This window comes from Eptesicus fuscus, chromosome 12 (genome assembly GCF_027574615.1).
Source record: "Eptesicus fuscus isolate TK198812 chromosome 12, DD_ASM_mEF_20220401, whole genome shotgun sequence".
Classification (NCBI taxonomy): domain Eukaryota; kingdom Metazoa; phylum Chordata; class Mammalia; order Chiroptera; family Vespertilionidae; genus Eptesicus; species Eptesicus fuscus.
The window spans coordinates 86,374,927-86,399,591 of NC_072484.1; the positions used below are offsets into that span (position 1 = coordinate 86,374,927).

The 24,665-nt window shown below is 38.5% G+C and overlaps 1 protein-coding gene across 4 annotated transcripts; it reads left to right on the forward strand.

Moving 5' to 3' along the window:
• Positions 1 to 25: 25 nt before the first annotated feature.
• Positions 26 to 24,665, forward strand: POLI (DNA polymerase iota). 4 transcript variants are annotated; one of them, XM_028155685.2, is made up of 10 exons: positions 26 to 105; positions 1,626 to 1,748; positions 4,381 to 4,545; positions 8,447 to 8,599; positions 10,732 to 10,968; positions 14,214 to 14,392; positions 16,554 to 16,645; positions 19,175 to 19,305; positions 21,307 to 21,512; positions 23,834 to 24,665. In XM_028155685.2, the coding sequence occupies exons 1-10, from the start codon at positions 66 to 68 to the stop codon at positions 24,653 to 24,655; spliced, it is 2,148 nt and encodes a 715-aa protein (XP_028011486.2). In that variant the 5' UTR covers positions 26 to 65; the 3' UTR covers positions 24,656 to 24,665. The 4 variants fall into 4 exon arrangements, with proteins under 4 accessions (XP_028011486.2, XP_054580419.1, XP_054580417.1 ...); XM_054724444.1 differs by lacking the exons at positions 26 to 105; positions 10,732 to 10,968 and having other exon boundaries at positions 1,697 to 1,748; XM_054724442.1 differs by lacking the exons at positions 26 to 105; positions 1,626 to 1,748; positions 4,381 to 4,545 and having other exon boundaries at positions 8,539 to 8,597.

The following is a 24,665-nucleotide window of genomic DNA, read 5'->3' on the forward strand; positions in this document are numbered from 1 at the left end:
AGGAGCTGGGGGCGGAGCCCGAGGAGGAAGGCGCCCGCGACGAGGAAGAGGACGCAGCTCGGGCCATGGAACGCGCGGAGGCGGGGGTGTCGGTGGGCTCGCCGGGTGCGCCCGGGCCCGAGGAGCAGGGCGGGGCGGGCGGACGCCCGGGGCGGCGGCGGCGGCCGTTGGGGTGTGACCGTCCCCGCCCCGCGTGGCTCCTGGCGCGGCCACGAGGGCGGCTGTCTGCTGCCTGGTGTGTTGTGGCTGAGACCCGAGAGGGGTGGCTTCACCTCGTAGACGTTGAGGGTGCCCCTCCGAGACCCCCTGAGAGCCGAGGAGCCTCCCGGGAGGGGGAACCCTGTCCCGCAGGCGTCAGGGCTGGGGTCCCGGGAGGAGCGGCTGGGCTCGGAACCCAGCACGAGGCCCGTGCGCGGTGATCGCTCCCTGGTGACCCGCGTCCAGCCTCCCATCTGCCTTGCATCGCCGCACCCCGGGCTCTCCTTTTCTGCCCCCCTTTAAAAAAAAAAACAACTTTAAATGTTTGGAATAGTTTTAGATTTGCGGAAGTTGGAGAAATAGTTTTACCTAATGTTACTATCTTACCTCACCATGGTACATTTGTCAAAACTAAGAAATTAATATCGGCATAACACTATTCACCGAAGTACAAGCTTTATTTACATTTTACCAGGTTTTTTTCCCCACTCTATTTTTTTTTTTTCTGTCCCAGGATCCAAACCAGGTATCACATTGCCTTTCACGTGCCTTATTTTTCAGCTGATGTTAACAGTCACCTCCCCGTCCCCCCTGACATGAGCTATTTTTTTTTAAATCCAAGAAATATTTACGCATTCTTTCAATTTAGCAAGCGTCTATTGGAGGTCTATTATATGCCAGCCACTGGTGATTCAGCACTGAATCACAATCTTTCTCTTATGGGAGCTAAATATAGCCCACTGGAACGCATACATTGTCTTCTGCAGTTTTGTATTTCGGATTTTTAAAAAATATATTTTATTGATTTTTTACAGAGAGGAAGGGAGAGGATAGAAAGTTAGAAACATCATGAGAGAGAAACATCAATCAGCTGCCTCCTGCACAACCCCTCACTGGGTATGTGCCTGCAACCGGAATTGAACCTGGGACCCTTCAGTCCGCAGGCGGAAGCTCCATCCACTGAGCCAAACCAGTTAGGGCTGATTTTTTTTTTTTTTTAATGTAAGGACATGCCACATAGAATAATTTTTAAGTTGGTTGAAATCAGTGTTTAAACTTTTCTGCCCCTTCCAATTTACCCTAAATTTTACTATCAACTCCCAAGTGAGAGGATTACCTCTTGCATCTTCCATTATTAATCAAGTTTTTACTCCCCCGCCCCTCAAAATTATTACTTCTTGAGAAAAATAAAGTGCACAAAGAAGTGCTAAGTAAACAGGGCTGGAGACCTTACTGTAGATGGAGTTGCTCTCATGTCTTTGTAATTTTTAGATGTTTTGACAGATGTAATAAATCCCGGAAAGGACTTTTAAAATCACTCTGCATTCTTTTTTCCTCAGTCACCATGTTGTAAGGAACTGCCAGTTGCTCAGAGATGATAAGCAGCCTGAATATATGTGTGTGTTTCTTTGCATTTGTTTGATCAGTTCATGATCGGGTGGTGCCAGCAGGAAGTCCTTCATCCAGGGTGATAGTACATGTGGACCTGGATTGCTTTTATGCACAAGTAGAAATGATCTCAAATCCGGATCTAAAGGGCAAACCTTTAGGTAATTATGAATGTCGAGAATGTTTCTCATTGTGTAAGAGGATTAGCACTCATTTATTATGTTTATTGTATTCTGATTTATTAACCACATTAGAAAGATTTTGGAAGCAGTTCTTAAGGTGCTTTATGGACAGAATCTCTGCTTCACTACCAGCTGTAAACTTTATAAGCCTCATTTAATAAATAGTGAATTTGACACAATCCTCTTACTTTCTTTTCTATGTACTTGTGTTTATCATATTTTAGGTGAACATTATTTTTATGGTGGTAAACACGTAGTCAATTTGTGTGAAAGAGAAAGCAGATTTTTAGCCATCTTAAGCCACTAAGATTGAATAAACTAGAATTTCTATAGGTGCTGTAGATCATGGTTTAATCATTTCGATAAGGAGGGGGCTCAGAATGCCCCCTCACTGTCGAATCTTTTCTGTAGGTGGCTAGGAAGAATAGTTCAAAAATTAGAACATTTATTGGGGGAGATCCCTGATAATTGCTGTAGGTTGACACGTGTTAACAGAACTTTGCTTTATATTCATTGGACAGTTACTCAGAAGATAAGTGAGTTTTTCTAGCAGCACCAGTAATTGTACTGTTATTTTTCATCTGCTTTATTTTTTGGTAAATCATGGGCTAGAGTTGTATAGAGTTAATTCAGTATAAATTATTCTGGTTTTGTATTGCCTGAAAAAAAATTCCGTAATGATTTTTTTTTTTTTCGTAATGATTTTTTTTGTATTTTTTGCTGAAGACTCCATAGAATATATTGATGTGTGGTAAATTTCTGTTAAATTTTACTTATAGAACTTTGATGAATAGACGCTGTATTTTTAAACCAAGATACGTCATTTTATTTTAAATACTAGAGGCCCGGTGCACGAAATTCGTGCACGGAGGGGGTTTGTCCCTCAGCCCAGCCTGTACCCTCTCCAATATGGGACCCCCCCAAGGGATGTCCGACTGCCCGTTTAGGCCCGATCTCTGTGGGCAGTCAGATCCCTAAATGGGCAGTCGGACATTCCTCTCACAATCCAGGACTGCTGGCTCCCAACTGCTTGCCTGCCTCCCTTCCTGATTGCCCCTAACCGCTTCTGCCTGCCAGCCTGATCACCCCCTAACCACTCTGCTGCCAGCCTGTTTGCCCCCAACTTCCCTCCTCTGCCGGCCTGGTCACCCCTAACTGCCCTCTCCTGCAGGGTTGATCACCTCCAACTGCCATCCCTTGCAGGCTTGGTCCCTCTCAACTGCCCTCCCTTGCAGGCCGGGTGCCTCCCAACTGCCCTCTCCTGCTGGCCATCTTGTGGTGGCCATCTTGTGTCCACATGGGGGCAGCTATATTGTGTGTTGCAGCGATGATCAATCTGCATATTACTCTTTTATTAGATAGGATAGAGGCCTGGTACAGGGGTGGGGGCCAGCTGGTTCGCCCTGAAGGGCGTCCCGGATCAGGTGGGGGTTCCCTTGGGGTGTGGGGCGGCCTGAGTGAGGGGCCTGTGGTGGTTTGCAGGCCGGCCACGCCCCCTGGCAACCCAAGCAGAGGCCCTGGTATCTGGAATTTATTTACCTTCTACAATTGAAACTTTGTAGCCTGGAGCGGAGCCAAGCCTGGGGCTCCCTCCACGACCGGCAGCCATTTGTGTTGGGATTATAATTGAAACTTTGTTGCCTTAAGCGGGTGGGCCTGGCCAGGGTGTGCGAAAAGTTTTGCTTCCCCTGTTGCCAGCGGCAACCCTGGCCTGCTCTCTCAAGCTCCATTCTGCTGCCATTTGTTTGAATTTGCTTACTTTCTATAATTGAAACTTTGTAGCTTGAGTGGAGGCTTAGGCCTGTCAAGGGCAGGTGGAAAGCTTGGCTTCCTCTGTTACCTAGGAAACCTTGCTCTCTGTGGCTGTAGCCATCTTAGTTTGGGTTAATTTGCATACTCGCTCTGATTGGATGGTGGGTGTGGCTTGTGGGTGTGTCAGAGGTATGGTCAATTTGCATATTTGTCTATTATTCGATAGGATACACTGAGTGGCCAGATTATTATGATCTCTGAACACATAATAATCTGGCCATTCAGTGTGTATGTGTGTGTACATATACATATACATATACATATACATATACATATACATATACATATATTAGAGGCCTGGTGCATGAATTCGTGCATGGGTGGGGTCCGACCAGCCTGGCCAGGGGGAGTGGACATGGGCGGTTGGCCGGCCTGCCTGCTGGTCGAACTCCTGGTCAAGGGGACAATTTGCATATTAGCCTTTTATTATATTGGATATACTCTGGCCAGATTATTATGCATTCAGAGATCATAATAATCTGGCCACTCAGTGTATTTTTATTGATTTCAGAGAGGAAGTGAGAGGGAGAGAGAGAATGAAATATCGATGAGAGAGAAACATCGATTGGCTGCCTCTTGCACACCCCCATTGGGCGTGTGCCCTAATCAGGAACTGAACTTCGACCTGGTTCATAGATTGCCGCTTAATCACTGAGCCTCACCGGCTGGGCTAGAGCTTTTTATTTTTATAAAAACAGATTGCCTTACAACTTACAATTATAAGATGGAATTAGTAAATTATATTTTAAGATGTTTCTTTAATTCTGCTCTGTTTTCTCATAAATATTTATTTTTATAGGTGTTCAGCAGAAATATTTGGTGGTTACCTGCAACTATGAAGCTAGGGAACTTGGAGTAAAGAAACTTATGAATGTAAGAGATGCAAAAGAAAAGTGTCCACAGCTGGTGTTAGTTAATGGAGAAGACTTGACGCGTTACAGAGAGATATCGTATAAGGTTACAGGTACAGATTATAGGCAATGTTATTTTACCATTAATTTTTACATAGGAGGCCTGTTCATTACATGAATATTTTAATAAGTGTAAATTGCCATAAGTCAGTTCCTTTTTGCTAATAACTTTATTTTAGGTCTTGCCCACTTTTTGAAATATTTATGAGGATGACTATATAAATAACTTTGGCAAAAAATGTAAAGTTAAAAGAAGTTTGAAGTCTCATGAATGGTGTCATGTAAATATAAGAACAAATGTAAAACAGTATTTAATAGTGAAGAAATGGGAATATATACTAAAGAAAGCCAAATATTTTAATTTTTAAGAAAATATATTTTTATTGATTTCAGAGAGGGAGAAATAGAAACATCAATAATGAGAATCATTGATTGGCTGCCTCCTGTACACCCCCTACTCGGGATCAAGCTGCAACCCAGGCATGTGCCCTGACCAGGAATTGAACCATGACCTCCTGATTTATAGGTCAACGCACAATCACTGAGCCACTGCAGCTGGGACCAAATATTTTAATTTTTAATTTAAATTAATTATGAGAGATATGCTATAGGCTAATGCATTAATGTTAGTTGGGAGAGGCTTTTGTAATGTTTAACATAATTAAAAACTAGCTTTATATTTATTTGTATTTTTGCTCCTGTTTTTGTTTGTTCATTTAGTATTTGTAGCAGTTTTCAGATGAAAGGGTTAAATATAACTAAAAGTGCTAACAAACTAACAAGCAAAAAGGCTCAAAAAAATGACAAAAATATTAATGGACACCTGACATAAAGGGCAAATACATGTCCAGTAATTACCTAGAAAAAAGGAATGCTCAGATTCATTATTGGCTATGGAAATTTGAATTAGTAAATTAAGATTTTATATCCATCATACTTGCAAAAAAAAGAAAGAATGTGAGAAAAAGTAGAAACAGCCTTTATGAAAAAGCAATTTAGAAATTAAAGTTAAAGTTACATATTATATTCTTTAGCCCAGTGATATAATCAACAATATATTTTTTTTTAAAAGAAAAAGGATGCATAGGTGCCGTATGTATATGTACCTTGTTGAGGGAGCAAAAGTTAAGATGCAAAAAGTATATCACATTTATCCATGTGTATAAAACAACTAGAGGCCTGGTGCACAAATTCGTGCACCAGTGGGGTCCCTGGCCTGGCCTGCAGGATTAGGCCAAAACTGGCTCTTCAAACTGAGGGGTCCCAGATTGAAAGAGGGTGCAGGCCAGGTTGAGGGACCCCACCAGTGCATGATCAGGGCTGGGGAGGGATGCAGGAGGTTGGCCAGCCAGGGTGGGACTGCGGGAGGGCTCCAGGGCATGTCCGGCCCATCTTGCTCAGTCCGGATCAACCGGACCTTAGCAGCAAGCTAACCTACTGGTCGGAGTGTCTGCCCCCTGTTGGTCAGTGCACGTCATAGCAAGCAGTTGAGCGACCTTAGCATATCATTAGCATATTATGCTTTGATTGGTTGAATGGCCAACGGGTCGACTGGACACTAAAAAAATAAAATAAAAGCATATTAGGCTTTATTATGTAGGATAGCACAAACCCCTCCCCCACATATGTGTGTACAAGTATATATGAACAGGAAGATAAATATGAGAGGGTATATACTAAGTTTTAACTTTTTAAAAAATATACTAGAGGCCCGTTGCACAAAGATTCATGCAATAGGCCTTCTTTCCCCTGGCTGCCGGCATCGGTTTTCCTCCGGCATCTGGGACCCAGGCCTTGAGGCTAGGCTTCTCCACTCCGGCCGCAGTGAGGCTTGGCTTCTCCGCTACTGCTGCAGCAGAGAAGCCAAGCCTCTTCAGTCTTCAGTCTTCACTCTTCACTCTTCGCTCGGGCTGGAGCCTTCAGTCTTCACTCTGCACCTATGTATGTAAATTAACCCACCATCTTTGTTTGGTTAATTTGCGTACTCACTCCTGCTTGGCTGGTGGGTGTCACGGATGTACAGTCAATTTGCATCTTTCTATTTTATTAGTGTAGATATATTTTTATTAATTTCAGAGAGGAAGAGAGGAAGAGAAAGAGAGAAACATCCATGATGGGAGAGAATCATTGATCAGCTGCCTCCTGCACACCCTCCTACTGGGGATTGAGCCCACAACCCAGGCATGTGCCCTTGACTGAAATTGAACCTGGGACCTTTCAATCAGCAGGACAATGCTCTATCCACTGAGCTAAACCAGCTAGGGTTAAGTTTTTAATTTTAGTTACCTTCTGGAGTGGGAGAGGCAGTGCTGAAATGGGAGGAAGGGGAGAGGAAGGACAGCCATGCAGAAAAGACAAGACTATATTCCTCAAATAGCACTTGTGCATCTATACAGAATTGTGTGTCTGAATATTACGAAGTTGATTTTTAGTATATACAGAAGAAATTGTAAGATACAGAAAGTTGTGTATCTTGCCTTTGTTCTTAGTGATCTTTCATGCCATTCATGTAGCTCCTCCTCATTCTTTTTAACGACTGCAGTATTCCATTGAATTTTGTTTATACTTACTTAACCAGTCCTCTAGTGATATGAAGACAGTATGTCCCACTTTATGCCTAATGTCTCTGCATAATTATTAATAGCAGCTCTTTGTATTAAAAAATGTCTTGTTCTTGCCCTAGCCAGTTTGGCTCAGTGGATAGAGCATCGGCCTGTGGAATGAAGGGTCCTGGGTTCAAATCCAGCCAAGGGCACATGCCCAGGTTGCAGGCTCAATATCCAATAGGGGGCGTGCAGGAGGCAGCCATTTAATGATTCTCTCTCATCATTGATGTTTCTATCTCTCTCCCTCTCCCTTGCTCTCTGAAATCAATAAAAATATATATTTTTTTAAATTTTTGTTCTAAATGATGAATTTTATGGTTTTCCTAACAGTGATGGATTATTAGACTGTTACCAACTCTTTGCTCTTACTAATATATGCTTCAGTAGACATTTTCATATGGAAATTTTAGCATACTTTTATGGGGATATCTATAAGAGTTTAATTGCCAGATCAGAGGTAATTTGCATTTAAAATTTTGAATACTGCTATATGTTGCACATGATTTTGTCCCAGCATATTGTTAGTAGGTATGAGAGTGTTAGATATTCTCAAATTGTAAAGATTTGCCTCAGAGATGAAAAAAATAATAAATGTTTTCTGCTATCCAGCTGGTATCAGTAGATAATTCAGAGAGAAATGAAGTTTCTTCTCAATGATTTCTAAATTGTTATTAGTCTTAATCCTAAAAATGAGAATAGATCATCCTTTTGAATTTATATTAAATCCTGGTTCAGTTCAGTTTAGTAAACATTTGACTTAAGGACTAGGTTTTTTCTAGATGCTAGACATTCAAATACATGTAAATCATGGTCCATCTCTGTCCTTAAGGAATAAATTGGGGAATGGCTAATTAAAATATTGAATTGCGGTGTATTTGGAAAATCAAGTGAGTTTTCTTTTGGGCTCAGTAATAATTGGAAATTATAATTTTTTGTTTTGTCTTTAGAAACACCTGTGGAAAATATAGCTAGAATATATTATTGCTTTTGCTTTTCTAAGCAGACCATAATTCATTCTTTGACCCACTGGTTCAAGATCATATTAACTATAACCATTGATATTTAATGTAGAATATAGTAACTATAAGTATAGGAGATTGCGCTAAATCTGCTATGAGTATCTGCCCAGGGAATATCATTTTTGGACTTACTTTGTTAGAAATATATAGTCTTTATTAAAAATGTGACACAGAAAAAAAATCCCAGTTAACTGAGGGTTTTATTAAATATATTGTGGAACTGTGAATATGTGAAACTTTTAACAACATACTTGAGGTAAGCATAAAATAGTTAAATTTATTATAGTTATAACTTGTTACATCTGTGTTCCAATATTATTTAAATTTAGAGTTGTTGGAAGAATTTAGTCCAGTTGTTGAGAGACTTGGATTTGATGAAAATTTTGTGGATCTAACAGAAATGGTTGAGAAGAGACTACAGCAGCTTCCAAGTGATGACCTTTCAGCGCTGACTGTGTCAGGTCATGTATACAATAATCAGTGTAAGTGGTTTCTTATTTATTCTATTTATTATTTTGTTTTTTATATTTTTATTGTTGATACTATTATAGATGTCCCCATTCTCCCCCCCCCTTTGTCTACCTGCATCCACCCCTTTGCCCTCCCCCCCCCCCCCCACATCCCTCTGGCCATCACCTTATTGTTGTCTGTGTCTGCGGGTTATGCCTATATCTTCTTTGGCTTAATGTTCTGTGAGTTAAGTTAATTGACTTTCTGAAAATGTTATGGCTTTTGTTGCGGCCATATTTCAGTAATCTAAGATGGCTAAAATTAGGTGTTGCTCATGTAGCTCAGTGCTCTGTGCACTTTTCATTTCTCTGACATGGTCCACGCATTACCATTTTTTAAGTTTCATACCTCTTAAGTTACAGGAGTTGGCTTGATAATATACTTTTTAGAATAACTTTTTATTCTCTTAAAGCAGTGGTCGGCAAACTCATTAGTCAACAGAGCCAAATATCAACAGTACAACGATTGAAATTTCTTTTGAGAGCCAAATTTTTTAAACTTAAACTTCTTCTAACGCCACTTCTTCAAAATAGACTCGCCCAGGCCGTGGTATTTTGTGGAAGAGCCACACTCAAGGGGCCAAAGAGCCGCATGTGGCTCGCGAGCCGCAGTTCGCCGACCACTGCCTTAAAGCGATCTTTAAGCAAGATTTTGAGGTAGACCAAAATACATTTGATTTTGTCTCCTCTTGCTTCCAGTCCCCCAAGGCACCAAAACCCTCATGCTGTCCCCTGAGCTAACCCTTGTGGAAGCTCGTCCAGGCCTACCTGCCATCTTTTGCAAGCTCCTACTTCATTAGTTCAGATAACCTTTGCCAACTCTTAGCATGAAAGCAGGATGGTTCATTTCCTTCTCAGATTAAAGTATAAATGGCTGATGGTATTTCCAGGGACATTTGCATTTGAAAATCAGCTGCAGTATCTCTAGTGACTATTTAATTAGACTTTGAAACATATGCAACTCTGCTGGTGACTTCCACATTATACCACATGGAAGACAGCTACTCTGCTTTGTGTAAGACTTGCCCTGACCATCTTGCTCCTAGGTTTCAGCATGTGCTTCCTCATCCTTGATTTTTGAGAGCTGGTGATCAATCTCCGATCTAGTTCTCCACCTCCCTGATATTAAAGAAAAGGGGGAGAGCTACAGTTCTCTTCTGGAAGAAGACATGAAGCTTTTCCATCTTTTGTACCTATGGTCTCTTGTCACTTACAAAGACTAAGTAGCAAGAACGTTCCAAGTAGGTTTCTATGTAATTCTTAAAGCAAACTCAGACTTTATTGCTTGGAACATAATACAGAGAACTAGGTTTTATAACCTAAAAAGAAAATGTCTAATTCTTCATGAATTCTTCCTATTTCCCACAAGTTTTTATTAAAAATTTTTTAAACCCACAGAAAAATTGACAGAATATAATACCATGAGTACACTCATTATACTCTTCTTGTCCATACAACTATTGTTACCATTTTTCATATTTGCTTTATCTTGCTCTTTATTGATTGGTTGACTGATTGACAAGCCATTTGAAAGTAAATTGCAATATAACACTTCATTTGTAAGTACACCTGAGGATAAGGATTGTCTCATATAATTGTAAGACCATTTTCACACCTAAGAAAATTGGTTTCTAGATAATTTCCCTGCACTTTTCATAAGAGATCTCTTAAATATGGACAGATTTAAAATTGTTTTTCATACAGCCAGTACATAAAGTTTAGATTCAGTTCTTTAAAACTGTAATGTTAACTGTCTTATTAATGTAATACTTCTATGCTTACTTCTAGATAAACAGGAATATAAAGTTTTACTGCTGTCAGTAGGAATTTTTCATGAGGAGATGAGTTTTCATAATCTGTTCATCATTAAGCACGTCTGTGCATTCTCTATCACAGGCCCTTCGAGTTCACTCCCTGTAGTTATTTACTTACTTAACAGAATTCCAGTGAAGAACAGAGCAGATTAGTTAAGTGGGTGGCAGTATGGTGGTGGTGGAATATTGAATTTAGGTTAAATAAACCTTCATTTGTAAATAAAATTCATTTGTAAAAAAGGAAATTAAATTGTTTTGTGGTTCTTTTAATGACATTGGCTGTTTTTATAGCTATAAACCTGCATGACGTCTTGCACATCAGACTACTTGTTGGATCTCAGATTGCGGCAGAGATGCGGGAAGCCATGTACAATCAGCTGGGTCTCACTGGCTGTGCTGGAGTGGCTTCCAATAAATTACTGGCAAAACTGGTTTCTGGCATCTTTAAACCAAATCAACAAACAGTCTTACTACCTGAAAGTTCTCAAGATCTCATTCATAGTCTGAAACACATAAAGGAAATGCCTGGTAAGACAAATATATTTGAAAAGTATATATTTTATTGTATTTTTTTGAAAAATTATAGATATATGTAGTTAATTCTTAGAGCCTATATACTTGGTTCTTGAAGAAAACCAAACAAGCTAACGTTCTTTGGAGGGAATCTGTATTAGGAAATATATAAAAGTACTTTTCTAGTTTCACCTACTTTTGTATAGTTTGAATATGATTATGAAAGCTATAACTGGAAGTGTATAGTCCTTTATTTCCAATCCCTGGTTCATAATCTTATACTGTACATTGCATCTAAAGATTATTAACTCTATTTGAGGATTATCAATATATGTAAAAGGCTAAGTGTCCATCCATCCGACCGGAAACTATGACACGCACTGACCACCAGGGGGCAGACACTCAATGCAGGAGCTGCCATGACACACACTGGCCATTTAAAAATACATGGCACCATGAACCTGGCGCCGACAAACTAACACTCAGCTTCCCCCATGTGAGACACAGGCCCCACCACCACCCCAGAGCGATACCCCACCAAATCACAACCAAGGCTGCCAAGACCCATGGCACAAAATGCAGCCCACAGCCCAGACCAGAAACAGTCTCTGTGGGCGCCGGGTAATGATGTCACATAGCAACGCCCGGCTTCCTCTCCCTAGCAACTAGCCTCCTTTGGAGTTTTTTCAGCCCAGGAACCTGACTTGCTTTATAGCCGGGTACAAACATTTAACCAAATGTTTGTGAAGCATTTTCACGTGCCTCATCTCATTTGATTCTCACAGAAGTCCTGGAGTAGGTAGATAGGAGACTCGGTAGAATCCTATTTTCTTTTCATTAGCCAGAAAATGGAGATTTAGAAAGTTTAGAAACTTGACCCGACTGAAAAGAAACAAGAAATGGTGGAACTTAAAAATGACTTCAGGTTTTCTCACTATGCAGAATATAGTCAAACACTGCTGCAGTTAAATATTTCACCCTTTGTTCTCCCTGCATGATCTACAATAATAACCTGCTTTGTGTTGGTATTTACTGCTGTGTTGCTGACAACTACCTGAAAGAGAAGTTGGGGTGCTTCACTGGGCTGGAAAAAGTTTAGCTAAATCGGAAAGCAGGTCTAATTAAGCAAACTTATTCTATATATATATAAAAGGCTAAGTTGACTCACGCATGTGTGATACATATAAAGCTCTCTCTGGCGCCATTCACTCACATGTGTTTTGATCTGTCATTGTCGATCGTGAATTTGGTTGACACTCCTATTATAGAGAAAGGGCAAATAGTGATATTAAAATATTCTAATTAATTTTCCTTTCAATGTGCACAAATCCATGCACCGGGTCACTAGTATCTATAATAATAAAAAGGTAATATGCTAATTAGACCAGACAGCCAAACGTCCTTCCGGCCGTCATTCTGGATGTCCTCCGGAAAAAGCCGCCGCAGCGGAGGCCGAGGCAGAGGTGATTAGGGGCGATCAGGCAGGCAGGCGAGCAGTTAGGGGCAATCAGGCAGGCAGGTAAGCAGTTAGGGGCATCAGGCAGGCAGGCAGAATGGTTAGGGGCGATCAGGCAGGCAGGAAGGTGAGCAGTTAGGAGCCAGCAGTCCCAGATTGTGAGAGGGATGTCTGACTGCTGGTTTAGGCCCGATCCCGCAGGGAGCCTAAACCGGCAGTCAGACATCCCCCAAGGGGTCCCGGATTGCAAGAAGGTGCAGGCCAGGCTGAGGGACACACCCCCCACCACCACCATGCATGAATTTCGTGCACCGGGCCTCTAGTATAAAATATTAGGTTACAAGAGACCTTCCAAAGATTTAGGCGAAGTTTTTATTTTAACCCTTTGCACTCGCTTGCTTTTTTCTCGATTCCTTTATTCTACTCAGGATTTAATTTTTTAAATACCCCAGATTTTACAAAGCGCGGCAGTAGAATAAAAAACTGGAGTTTCTTTTCATACAAACTTATTTATTTGGATTTTTTTTATATTTCAAATTATTGATACATTCAAAGAGTAATTTTAATCTCGATGCTAACCGTGTCGAGTCACACTCAACATCCGAGTGCAAAAGGTTAAAGATGAGGAAATTGATTTTTTGAAAGGTTTGGTGATCTATTCAGATTGTGGGGCAACTTTGTAACCTTGAAGATTAAATATTTAGGTTTTTATAGACCATCAATAATTGGTATGTTAAATTTTGTTTCTATGGCATTGCTGGGGACAAAGATGTTATAATAGAATTCTATGAAAGCGAATTTCTAAGACAACTGAAACTTAATCCTTATATTTCTTCACATTTTTAACCCGTGTTTATGTGATTCCAAAATGTGTTACTCACTGCCTTGCCATAAGTTTTACAACTGTTAACTTTTTTGATGAATCTGAATCTGTGTTTTGAAGAACAATTACTATGTCAGGTTGTACTACATTGAGGATTGCATACTGATATTCAACACTATTACTTGGCTTTACTCTTTGAATTCTTGTGGTTTTTTTTAAACAGGCATTCTCTTTCCTTCCTTATTGCCAACTTGCCAGTCCTCTTTTATTTCAGCTTTGAAAATATCTGTCACTCCACTATAATAATATCCTCTACACACCATTGCTTTTGATTTACTTCTTTACTGTTCAAGGAAACCAGATAACTGAAAATTAATTTTTTAAATGAGAGGAGTAAAGGGGCACTAAACTGCCTGAACATTTTTCCTGTGATAAAATATGACTGCGTTTTCCTGCAAAAAACTGTATGATAGGAGTTTTGCCAATGTGAATTTTTTATTTGTTTTCTGGCTCTTAATTATATGCGGATGATAAATATTGCCAGATATGACTTGTAGATAAATATTTGGTATGTGTATAGAAATCAGTTAGATTAATTAATAAGCACATGCTAATTAATTTTAATTGCTCTGATGACAGTTTTTCTTTATATGAAAAATCACCATGATCCTTGAAAACTTTCACAGTGGTATATAACAGGTGGTAAAAATCTCATTTTATCAAGACTGAATTTATTGGTTCTCTCTATATTCATTATATTGTATTAAACATATTAGGGCTGTTAGGTTTTCAAAGTGGTTCATATAACTCAAAGGCCCTGAGCAGAAGAAGAACAATCTTAATTTTTAATGAACTTTGATCTTAGCAAAATATTCATTATGGAATTTAAAGACATGGTTGATACAGGAATGACAGTATTTTAATTAGCTTTATTTTAAGGAGAAAGCTATTGTAACACACTATGCATTTCGTTTTGTTTAGGTATTGGCTATAAAACTGCCAAACGCCTTGAAGCACTGGGTATCAGTAGTGTGCATGATCTTCAAACCATTTCTTCCAAAATATTAGAAAAGGAATTAGGAATTCCCATTGCTCAGCGTATCCAGAAGCTCAGTTTTGGAGAAGATAACTCTCCTGTAACACCCTCAGGACCACCTCAGGTGCATAATGACATTTTACTGTAGTACTTACTGGTTGTGATATTATTTGAGAAAGATTTCTAGTTTATTGCTGTTTTTACTAATCTAGTTTGCTTGTTAGGTTAGTACATGATCCCTTTCCTGTGAGGAAGCTAATTTATTATAATATATTTTAAAATATTCTTAAATTGAATCTAAGAATTAGTATTTCAATCTCAAGTTAGCCAATAGCTTATCCCAGTGGTCGGCAAACTCATTAGTCAACAGAGCCAAATATCAACAGTACAACAATTGAAATTTCTTTTGAGAGCCAAATTTTTTAAACTTAAACTTCTAACGCCACTTCTTCAAAATAGACTCTCCCAGGCCGTGGTATTTTGTGGAAGAGCCACACTCAAGGGGCCAAAGAGCCGCATGTGGCTTGCGAGCCGCAGTTTGCCGACCACTGGCCTATCCTACATAATAAAAGCCTAATATGCTAAGTGTCCGGTCATCCAGTTGGCCATTCAACCAATCAAAATGTAATATGCTAAGGCCACTCAATTGCTCACTATGAAGTGCACTGACCACCAGGGGGCAGATGCTCCAACCGATAGGTTAGCTTGCTGCTGGGGTCCAGCTGATTGGGACTGAGTGAGACAGGCCAGACACGCCCTGGAGCTCTCCCATGGTCCCTCCCTGGCTAGCCAACCTTCTGCATCCCTCCCCAGCCCTGATCATGCACTGGTGGGGTCCTTCAACCTGGCCTGCGCCCTCATCGCAATTCGGGACCTCTCGGGGGATGTCAGAGAACTGGTTTTGGACTGATTCCACAGGCCAAGCCGAGGGACCCCACTGGTGCATGAATTTGTGCACTGGGCCTCTAGTCTATATATATAAAACCTAAGCGACTGATTGGTTGACCGGTCACTATGACGCACACTGACCACCAGGGGGCAGGCGCTCAACACAGGAACTGCCCCCTGGTGGTCAGTGCGCTCCCACAGTGGGAGCGCCGCTTAGCTGACCAATGGGTGCCAGGCGCAGGGCTCATGGCTGACAAGCGCAGCTGTGGCGCAAGCCTCTCCCACCTCCACAGCAGCTCTACCGAGCAGCAGCTGCAGGCACAGCGGGGCTGAGGTGAGCACGAGTGGCGCAGTGCCCGGCCGGGCTCAGGCTCCTCCTCGGCTGCTTGCCGCTTTGCACACTACTGCATCCCTCAGGGGATGTTGGACTGCCGGTTTTAGCCTGCGGGGATCGGGCCGAAACCGGCAGTCCAACATCCCCCAAGGCGTCCCAGATTGCGAGAGGGCGCAGGCCAGGCTGAGGGACCCCACTGGTGCACGAACCCGTGCACCAGGCCTCTAATATTACATATATGGGGCAAAATATTTTAATTTTTTTAGAAGTCTTGGTTTTAGAGAAGTCTAATGATTTAGGAGATGGAGAAAAGACCTAGTTCATATTGATTGATTATTTTTTATGTGACAGGCACTTTACTAAGTACTTTATGTACATTAACCCATTTATTTATTTTTTTTAAATATATTTTATTGAATTTTCACAGAGAGGAAGAGAGAGGGATAGAGAGCTAGAAACATCGATGAGAGAGAAACATCGATCAGCCGCCTCCTGCACACCCCCTACTGGGGATGTGCCCGCAACCAATGTACATGCCCTTGACCGGAATCGAACCTGGGACCCTCGAGTCCGCAGGCCGATGCTCTATCCACTGAGCCAAACCGGTCTTGGCTACATTAACCCATTTAATTTTCACAAAGCTTCAATGTAGGTAGGTCTATTGTTTATTTATAACCTTTTCCTCTCTTTCTCTCCCTAGGGTTTTGTTTTTGTGTGTGTGTGTGTGTTTTTTTAAGACGAGGATACTGTAGGTTAGAAAAGTTAAATAACTTGCCCAAGGTTAAAGTCAAGTTTTAGGAGAGTAATAGCCTCGTTGTAATCATACAGGAAAGCTTGGAGTTGCTACTAGAGCTTTAAAATTTTCTTGACTTCTAGTTCACTTTCTAGTGGAGTATAACTTGCAGATAAAAAGAGTTAATATAAAAGTGAACTAGTAAGTGGCTCAAACTAAGCACAAGAGGTAAGTTAGTCAAGGCTGTGTTGATTTACCTGACATATACACTGGTAATTGTATATGCTTATTTGGGTGTACAGTAATCCTTATTTGTGCTTTTTTTGGTAGTCCTTTAGTGAAGAAGATTCACTTAAAAAATGTTCATCAGAAGTCGAAGCTAAAAGTAAGATCCAAGAATTACTTGCTAGTCTTTTGAACAGGTGATTTTTCCATTTTTCCATATCCTATATATTCTGTACTGGAAAGAATACTTGATGTTCTGTCTTGGAACTTAAAGATTAACTAGAGACTAATCAGTATAACAATAGATCATTTATCACTGAATTTCTCTACATTATAAGCTATTGCAAAGGTAGTAACAGATGCTTTTAACTAAATTTAATCCATCTAGTTCCATTGGTTTTTAGTAACATTGTGGTTATATTGTGAATCTTAAGCTGCTGATAGTTACCTAAGGGGGTTTTATCTATTTTTCTAGAATTCCTGCACCTCTAAATGTATAATGGTTGAGGATAGGTAGTTATTAAGAGCAACAACGATAGAGAAAGCAGAAGAACCCTTATATCTCCTTAGCCTTACTCTGTGTGAAAGAAAATGGAGTCAGACAAAAGAATAGCTAAATGGGGCTGTGTGTGAGCAGTGAGAGTGAATGTGGGTGTGTGCAGCTTACTGGTCTGTAAGTACATGAAGCGTGTCCACTGGGACTATGAGTATACAAGTAGCCTCGCATAAGCAGAACAAGACATGCACCTTTCTGACATGCTCCTTTGCCTTCATATATCTATTCCAATACTCCGTAGAAGAGTATTATCTCTGTTCCTCTCATTTCTTTGATTTCTCAAAATGGGGTGTCATGGGTCTAACAGTTTTGGGTAGGTAGGTGTGCTTCTGTAATGATGCCTGGATGACTGACTGACTAGAGAAAAGGGTTTTTGGATGACTCTAAGTAGCAGAAACTGATGAAGTGAAATTTCCTACAACTTTGCTGTCACATGCAGTGTGGTTCTCTATGCAGCTCATCATTTGCTGCATGCAAGCGGGGCTGACGATGACCTAGCTCCAATGATATGACTCAGGCTGGGCCCATGAATATGCTTGTGAAAGTGGGTCATCTGCTTTGCTTCAACTAAATAGAAGACTATTATGAAAAGCCTGGCCATTAGAAATAGATCCGCACATAGAAAAACCACAAGAATTACAACTTGTATAGGTTCTCTTATTTGAAGAATCAACCCAGAAATGAGTCTAGGTGCTGTAAACCTGTGCAATACCAAATATTAACCATTTATCCTTTTCTCTGCTTGCCATTCTCTCTTCTGTGCCATGGCCCCTTACTTCAGTGATTGAGGTGTAATACCTTTTAAGTGACTGGCAAAAAATAATCATGTGTGTGAATGTGTTTTCCTTCCTGAGTATATGTAGATATGTAAGAGGTATAAAATCATCTAATTTTTAATCCAGTTTCTAGGCAATAGTTCAAGATTGCTTAAAATATCACCTTTTTATAGTATGTCTTAATTAGTTACAGGAATCAAATCATTGTCTTTGAATTGCATATTGACTTATTAGAACAAGTTTAACTGGAAAATATTTAAATTAGTAATATGTTTACAGAAACTTTAAGATATTTATTATTTTAGTAAATCAGCAATCAAGATACTTTGTGATAAATAAGAAAAATTATTACAGAAATCGAAATTTTCTAATTCAAAATACTTAATTTGAGTATATTTAACAGTGTACAATATTTGTATTTTGTACTTGATTTTTAATTCATTGCCATACATAAAAAAGAAAATGTTATTCTTTAATGACATATATTTTCTTTAATTAGATTTTCTATTCTTTAAGTGAATTTTCTATCTATATTATTAAAACCTTTGTTTTAGTGTTCCATCCAAAACCAAGACCATTTGTGTGGAACACTAATTTTTAAAAAAATTTTATATTTATTGATTTTAAACAGAAAGGGGAGGAGAGAGAGAAAGAGAAACATTGATTTATTCCACTTATTTATGTATTTAGTGGTTGATTCTTATATGTGCCCTGATGGGGCATCAAACCTTAAACCTTGGTGTATCAGGAGGATGATCTAACCAACTGAGCTACCTGGCCAGAGCTGGATGGAACACTCTTTAGGATGCATGTATATGTACTTCCTAAATAGAATATATAATTGATATTTCAAGTTATTGCTTAATATGGAACATAGTGGTGACATTACTATTGGCTCTCTTGGGTCTATTTGGGGAGTGCTCTTTGACAAAAGTAATCTCATTAATTTTTTTTTTCTTTTTGTGATCCTGTCTTTTTAAAATATGTGTAAAAATCTGTCACTTTTCATATATTGGTTTCTGTCAGTGAATGATTCTCTGTTTCTTTAATTTCCTGTTGATTTTAGTATTTTGCTTTTAGTTATAATTTGGACTTGGATTATAAAATTGCTTGTTATAATTACATCTTATTTCTGTTCTTTTTCTGATAGCACTCAATTCTGAGTGAGGCCTGAGAGCCTTACACTTAAAATTTCAGAGCGTTAGTGTGTAGACTTTGCATAATTTATTTGGGCTAGTCCAGGATCTTTATTGCTTACTGCCTACTTATCAACTGTATTTATAATTGTTTTAGTTACTAAATCTGTCATCTTTCTATAAATTAATTTGACAATTTTTAAAAATCTTTAGGTAATATTTTTCAAATTGCTATTTCCCCTTTCTCTTTATCTTTAGAGTATGCCAAGATGGAAGGAAGCCACATACAGTAAGATTAACAATCCGTCGGTATTCGTCTGAGAAGCACTGTAGCCGTGAGAGTCGTCAGTGCTCTATTCCATCCCACATAGTTCAGAAGTTAGGGACAGGTAGGAGCTAATTTCCTAATAATTTAATTTAATTAGACTCTTAAAAGAGCAAATTTTGAATTAGAAATATGATCCCTAGATAGAGGATTTTCACAGGGGGTTAGTGAGCTATTAAAACTCTTCATCAGAAATTTTCACTAGAAAACTTCGTTGTTGTTTAATAGATTATAAAAGTAAAGAGTTAAGAATGCTTCCCAAGTTCAGAAAAAACAAAACTATTGTAATTATATGACATGAGATAACTTCTTTTTGAGCACTTAGATTGTTTCCAATTTTTTTGACTATTATGAAAAATGATGCTGGCAAGTCATTGGGTGGGTATATACTTTGGTTTAACCTGCTGGGTTTTATGGTAAGTTGAACTCTAAGACATTTCTTAATTTTTTCCCAAAGTGGTTATAAACAGTTTACATTCTCATCAACAGTGTATGAGCATTCCAGTTTTTTCAAATTCTCACTGACATTTAGTATTATCAGTTTATTTTATGATAGTCATTCTTGAGGCTGTGTAGTGGCATTTCATTGTGTTTATATTTTCTTTTATGAATAGTGCTTTTAGTGTTATATCTAAAAGTTATTTGCCTAAATCAAAGATCACAGATATTTCTGTTTTCTTTTAGAAATTTTAAAGTTTTGAGCTTTAAACTTAGATCCACTTTGAGTAATTTTTATGTGTGGTATAAGGTAAGGGTCTTAGTTCATTCTTTTGCGTGTAGGTATCCATTTGTTCCAGCAGAATTTGTTGAAAAGACTATTCTTTCCTCATTGAACTGTCATTACACCTTTGTAAAAAACTAAACATTTTTGTAGAAATGTATTTCTTGACGTTCTTATTCCATTGATCTATATGTTTATCCTTTTACCAGTTCTACTCTATCTTGATACTTTCTTGAAATTAGGTAGTGTAAGTTCTCCAGCTTCAATTTTTTTCTAAATTGTTTTGGGTATTCATGGTCCTGGGCTTTTGTTTGTAGAAAGATCTTAAAGTAGAAATTTGATTTGTTAACTGTTTATTCAGATTTGTTATTTATTTTGAGTCTGTTTTAGTATATTGTATCGTTTAGAAATATATGCATTTCATCCTAGTTGTCTAATTTGTTGTCATGAAGTTGTTAATATTCCCTTATAATTCTTCTAATTTTTGTGAAGTCTGTAGTGAAGTTCCTTTTTCACTCCTGATTTTGGTAATTTATGTATTCTCTTTTTTCCTTTGTAATTCTGGCAAAGGTTTGTCAATTTTGATCTTTTTTAAAACCCAACTTTTGTTGTCATTGTTTTTTCTGTTTTTATTCTTTCTATTTTATTTATTTCAACTTCATTGTTTTTTTCTTTCTGCTTGCTTTAGGTGTTTGTTTTTTTTCTTTTTAAAGAATAGTTTATTGATTTCTGAGGGAGATGAAGGGAGAAGAGAGAAACATCGATATGAGAGCATAACACAGGGAGATATTTCCTGACGTCATTACTACCTTAACCAGATATTCCATATTTCAACTCTTTTGAAAACTTTTACTCATTTGGCATTTGGTAGTAATGTTGAGATGTTCTCGTTTCCATATATACTGTCAAAATGTCCCAATAATATCTATTTAGGATTTTAATTTAAATTATATTAAACTCTTAATGTTAATCCTATATAATAAAAGGCTACTATGCAAATAGATGGAATGGTGGAACGACTGGTCGCTATGATGCGCACTGACCACCAGGGGCAGACGCTCAATGCAGGAGCTGCCCCCTGGTGGTCAGTGCGCTCCCACAGGGGCAGTGCTGCTCAACCAGAAGCCGGGCTCATGGCTGGTGACAACGGTGGTGGCGGGAGCCTCTCCCACCTCCGTGGCAGCACTAAGGATGTCCAACTGATGGCTTAGGCAAGTGGGCTCCCAGACTGCGAGAGGGCGCAGGCCGGGCTGAGGGGACCGCCGAGTGCATGAATTTCATGTACTGGGCCTCTAGTTATTTTATAATGTGTTTAGATACTGTTTTCTTAAACATTTTATTTAGGAAGTTATGATGTGATGACCCCAATGGTTGACATACTTATGAAACTTTTTCGAAGCATGGTGAATGTGAAGATGCCATTTCATCTTACCCTTTTAAGTGTATGCTTCTGCAACCTTAAATCACTAAATACTACTAAGAAAGGGACTATTGATTATTACTTAACACCATCATTATCAACAACTTCATGCTCTGGCAAGCACAGTTTTGTAAGTACACTGTTATTGGATTTGTGTAATTAAGTTATAGGTCTCAGTTTGTGTTTAGCGGATATTATTTAGAGTTTCTTTGGGGTTAAGTTTTTTTGAGTGACTTACACGTATATATAATACCTATCCTATTACAGTTGCTACTCATAAGTATACTGTACTGTGATCAAGAAGAAAACATAAGCTTCACTGGGTAAAAAAGAAACCATTATAGAGATTCCCTGTTTTGGAAGTATTGAAACATTTCATAATTGTATACAGGAATATGATGATTAGCTCATACATATGGAAATATTTTTAGATACTAGAAATCAAATTATTTTGTCTGTTAATTTATACATAAGCTACCAGCACCCCACCTCAGTGTTTTGTTAAAGTATTTAAATTTTCTTGGTTTTGACATTAAATTGAATTCTGATAGCAATATTGATAGAATATGACTGCTAATTTTATAATTGTAGAAATAAGAGGTTGGCAGTAGAGAGGCAAAGGCCAGTCATATTTTCAGATGACTAAAACAAAGCCCTGTGTATGACCTTTTAGCAAATCTCTATTTACTAAATGTGGGCTTCTTTATAAAATAATTGTCTTTTACTAAATTGTCCATGTCTGCAATTAACTCTTTTTTTAAAAATATCTTATATTGATTTTTTTACAGAGAGGAAGGGATAGAGAGTTAGAAACATTGATGAGAGAGAAACATCAATCAGCTGTCTCCTGCACACCTCCTACTGGGGATATGCCTGCAACCAAGGTACATGCCCTTGACCGGAATCGAACCTGGGACCTTGCAGTCTGTAGGCTGACGCTCTATCCACTGAGCCAAATCGGTTAGGGCGTCTGCTATTAACTCTTAATTTAAAGTGTTTTTATTCTTTTATTTATTAATCAGTCAGTATAATTTTAGTAATATTTTATTTACATATAAGTTTAAAATTAGAATAGAATAGTGTTACAGAAATAATGAATTAGTGCCCTCTTCAAATTACTATTTTTCTCTGACCAATTTTATTTCATCTATTAACTGAAATTTTAAAAGGTGTTGACTATTTGCTTTGTAATCTATAAAATGAGAATTAATGTACAGTGGTATTAGAGAGGCAAATATAAGTGAAAGCACCTTGTGTGTGTCTGGCAATGGCCCGAATCTCTTCTTCTTCTTTTATTTTGAAGTTATTGTGTTGATGTTTTCTGAATTATATTTGACTGTGTATACATTTTTTTTTAACCTTTTGCACTCGGATGTCGAGTGTGACTCGACACGGTTAGCATTAGAATAAAGGAATCGAGAAAAAAGCAAGCGAGTGCAAAGGGTTAAAATATATTTTATTGATTTTTTTACAGAGAGGAAGGGAGAGGGATAGAAAGCTAGAAACATCGATGAGAGAGAAACATCGACCAGCTGCCTCCTGCACGCCCCCTACTGGGGATGTGCCCGCAACCAATGTACTTGCCCTTGACCAGAATCAAACCTGGGACCTTTCAGTCCGCAGACAGATGCTCTATCCACAGAGCCAAACCGGTTTTGGCTGTGTATACATTTTTATGATGCTTAAAATTTTAAGTGAAAAATTTTATGTAAAAAACTATGCAAATTAGAATTGAAGGTGTTTTTAAATTTTTATTTCATGAATATATAAAAGGGCAAGTAAAGGGTTAAGGGGATCAAATATATGGTGAAGGAAGAAGATTTGACTTTGGGTGGTGGGTACACAATACAATATACAAGTCATGTATTATAGAATTGTACACTTGAAACCTATATAATCTTATTAACCGATGTCACCCCAATAAATTTAATTTTTTCAAAAGTTGTTATATCTTAATAATGATGTTGGATTTTCACCATGGAAGTATATATTTTTCCTTTCCATTAAATGTTACAGTTTAGAATAGGGATTTTTAGAAAACTAGTCCTTGATGCTTTATGCATACATATAAATATTTATAAATACATATTTATACATATATACTTAAATATTTAGCTATCCCTCGGAGAATCACTTACTTTTTTAGGCCATCATTCTTTTAGTCACAGAACTGGAAGTTTGAATCCACAGTTGTTAAGATCCTTTCCAGGTGGCTAAGTGCTATCTATGAAGTAAACCTCTTCCTGGAATAGTGAGTAAAGATGCACACAATGGTGTGACTAATTGCGGTGGATTCGTCATCTCTAGCTGTTGGGAGCTGACCCAAAGGGTTGAAGTTATTGAGTAGGATAGAAACACGTTGGTCAGATAATAAGGTACATTCACACTTCAGCAGCATGAATATTTAAAGATATTAGATATCTAAATTATTGTGTTATCCTTGTGTTCTAGAAAATGAAAGATACTCATATGGAGGAATTTTCCAAAGACAAAAAAACAAATTGGGATTTTCTACCAACTGGAAAAATTGAAAGTCCAAGAACTCGAGAGTCTCCACTAGATACTATAAGTTTTTCTAAAGATCAAAACAGTGATGATTTCTCACTCTGCTCACTTCCTGAGGGTATTGACCAAGAAGTCTTTAAACAGCTTCCAGTAGATATTCAAGAAGAAATCCTGTCTGGAAAATCTAGAGAAAAAGTTCAAGGGAAAAGAAGTTTGAGTTGTCCATTACAAGCCTCTAGAGGAATATTATCTTTCTTTTCTACAAAGCAAAAGCAAGATAGTCCCTTAAATCCTGGAGGTAATTTATCTAATAGCAAACAGATATCCTCATCATCTCCCTGTGAACCAGGAACCTCAGGCTTAAATAACAGTTCCTCTTACCTGTCTAGCCAAAAGGATTATTCACATTCTTTAGACAGTAGCTTAAAAGATGAACGAATGAGTCAAGGACCTAAAAAATCTCAAGGATTCCACTTTTCAAATACAAACCCCACTGTATCTGTTTTTCATTCATTTCCAAATTTGCAGAGTGAACAACTTTTCTCCAAAAACCGCACTACAGATAGCCATAAGCAACCGACCGCAGCAGCGTCTCATCATGAAGGACTTGCAGAAAATAGAGAACAAGATTCTACTGCTGAGAAAATTACTCTTCCTTCGGATGTTGATCCTAAAGTTTTCTATGAACTTCCAGAAGAGGTACAAAAAGAACTGTTGGCTGATTGGAAGAGAAGAACAGGATCAGATTTCCACAATGTACATAAATAAGCATGTTCAG

Excerpts from the sequence above, each read along its gene's own strand:
- POLI (XM_028155685.2), top strand. The coding sequence starts at position 66 with ATGGAACGCGCGGAGGCGGGGGTGTCGGTGGGCTCGCCGG. Across the intron at positions 10,969-14,213 it reads ACACATAAAGGAAATGCCTG|GTATTGGCTATAAAACTGCC; the intron begins GTAAGACAAATA and ends CGTTTTGTTTAG. Across the intron at positions 16,646-19,174 it reads CTTGCTAGTCTTTTGAACAG|AGTATGCCAAGATGGAAGGA; the intron begins GTGATTTTTCCA and ends CTTTATCTTTAG.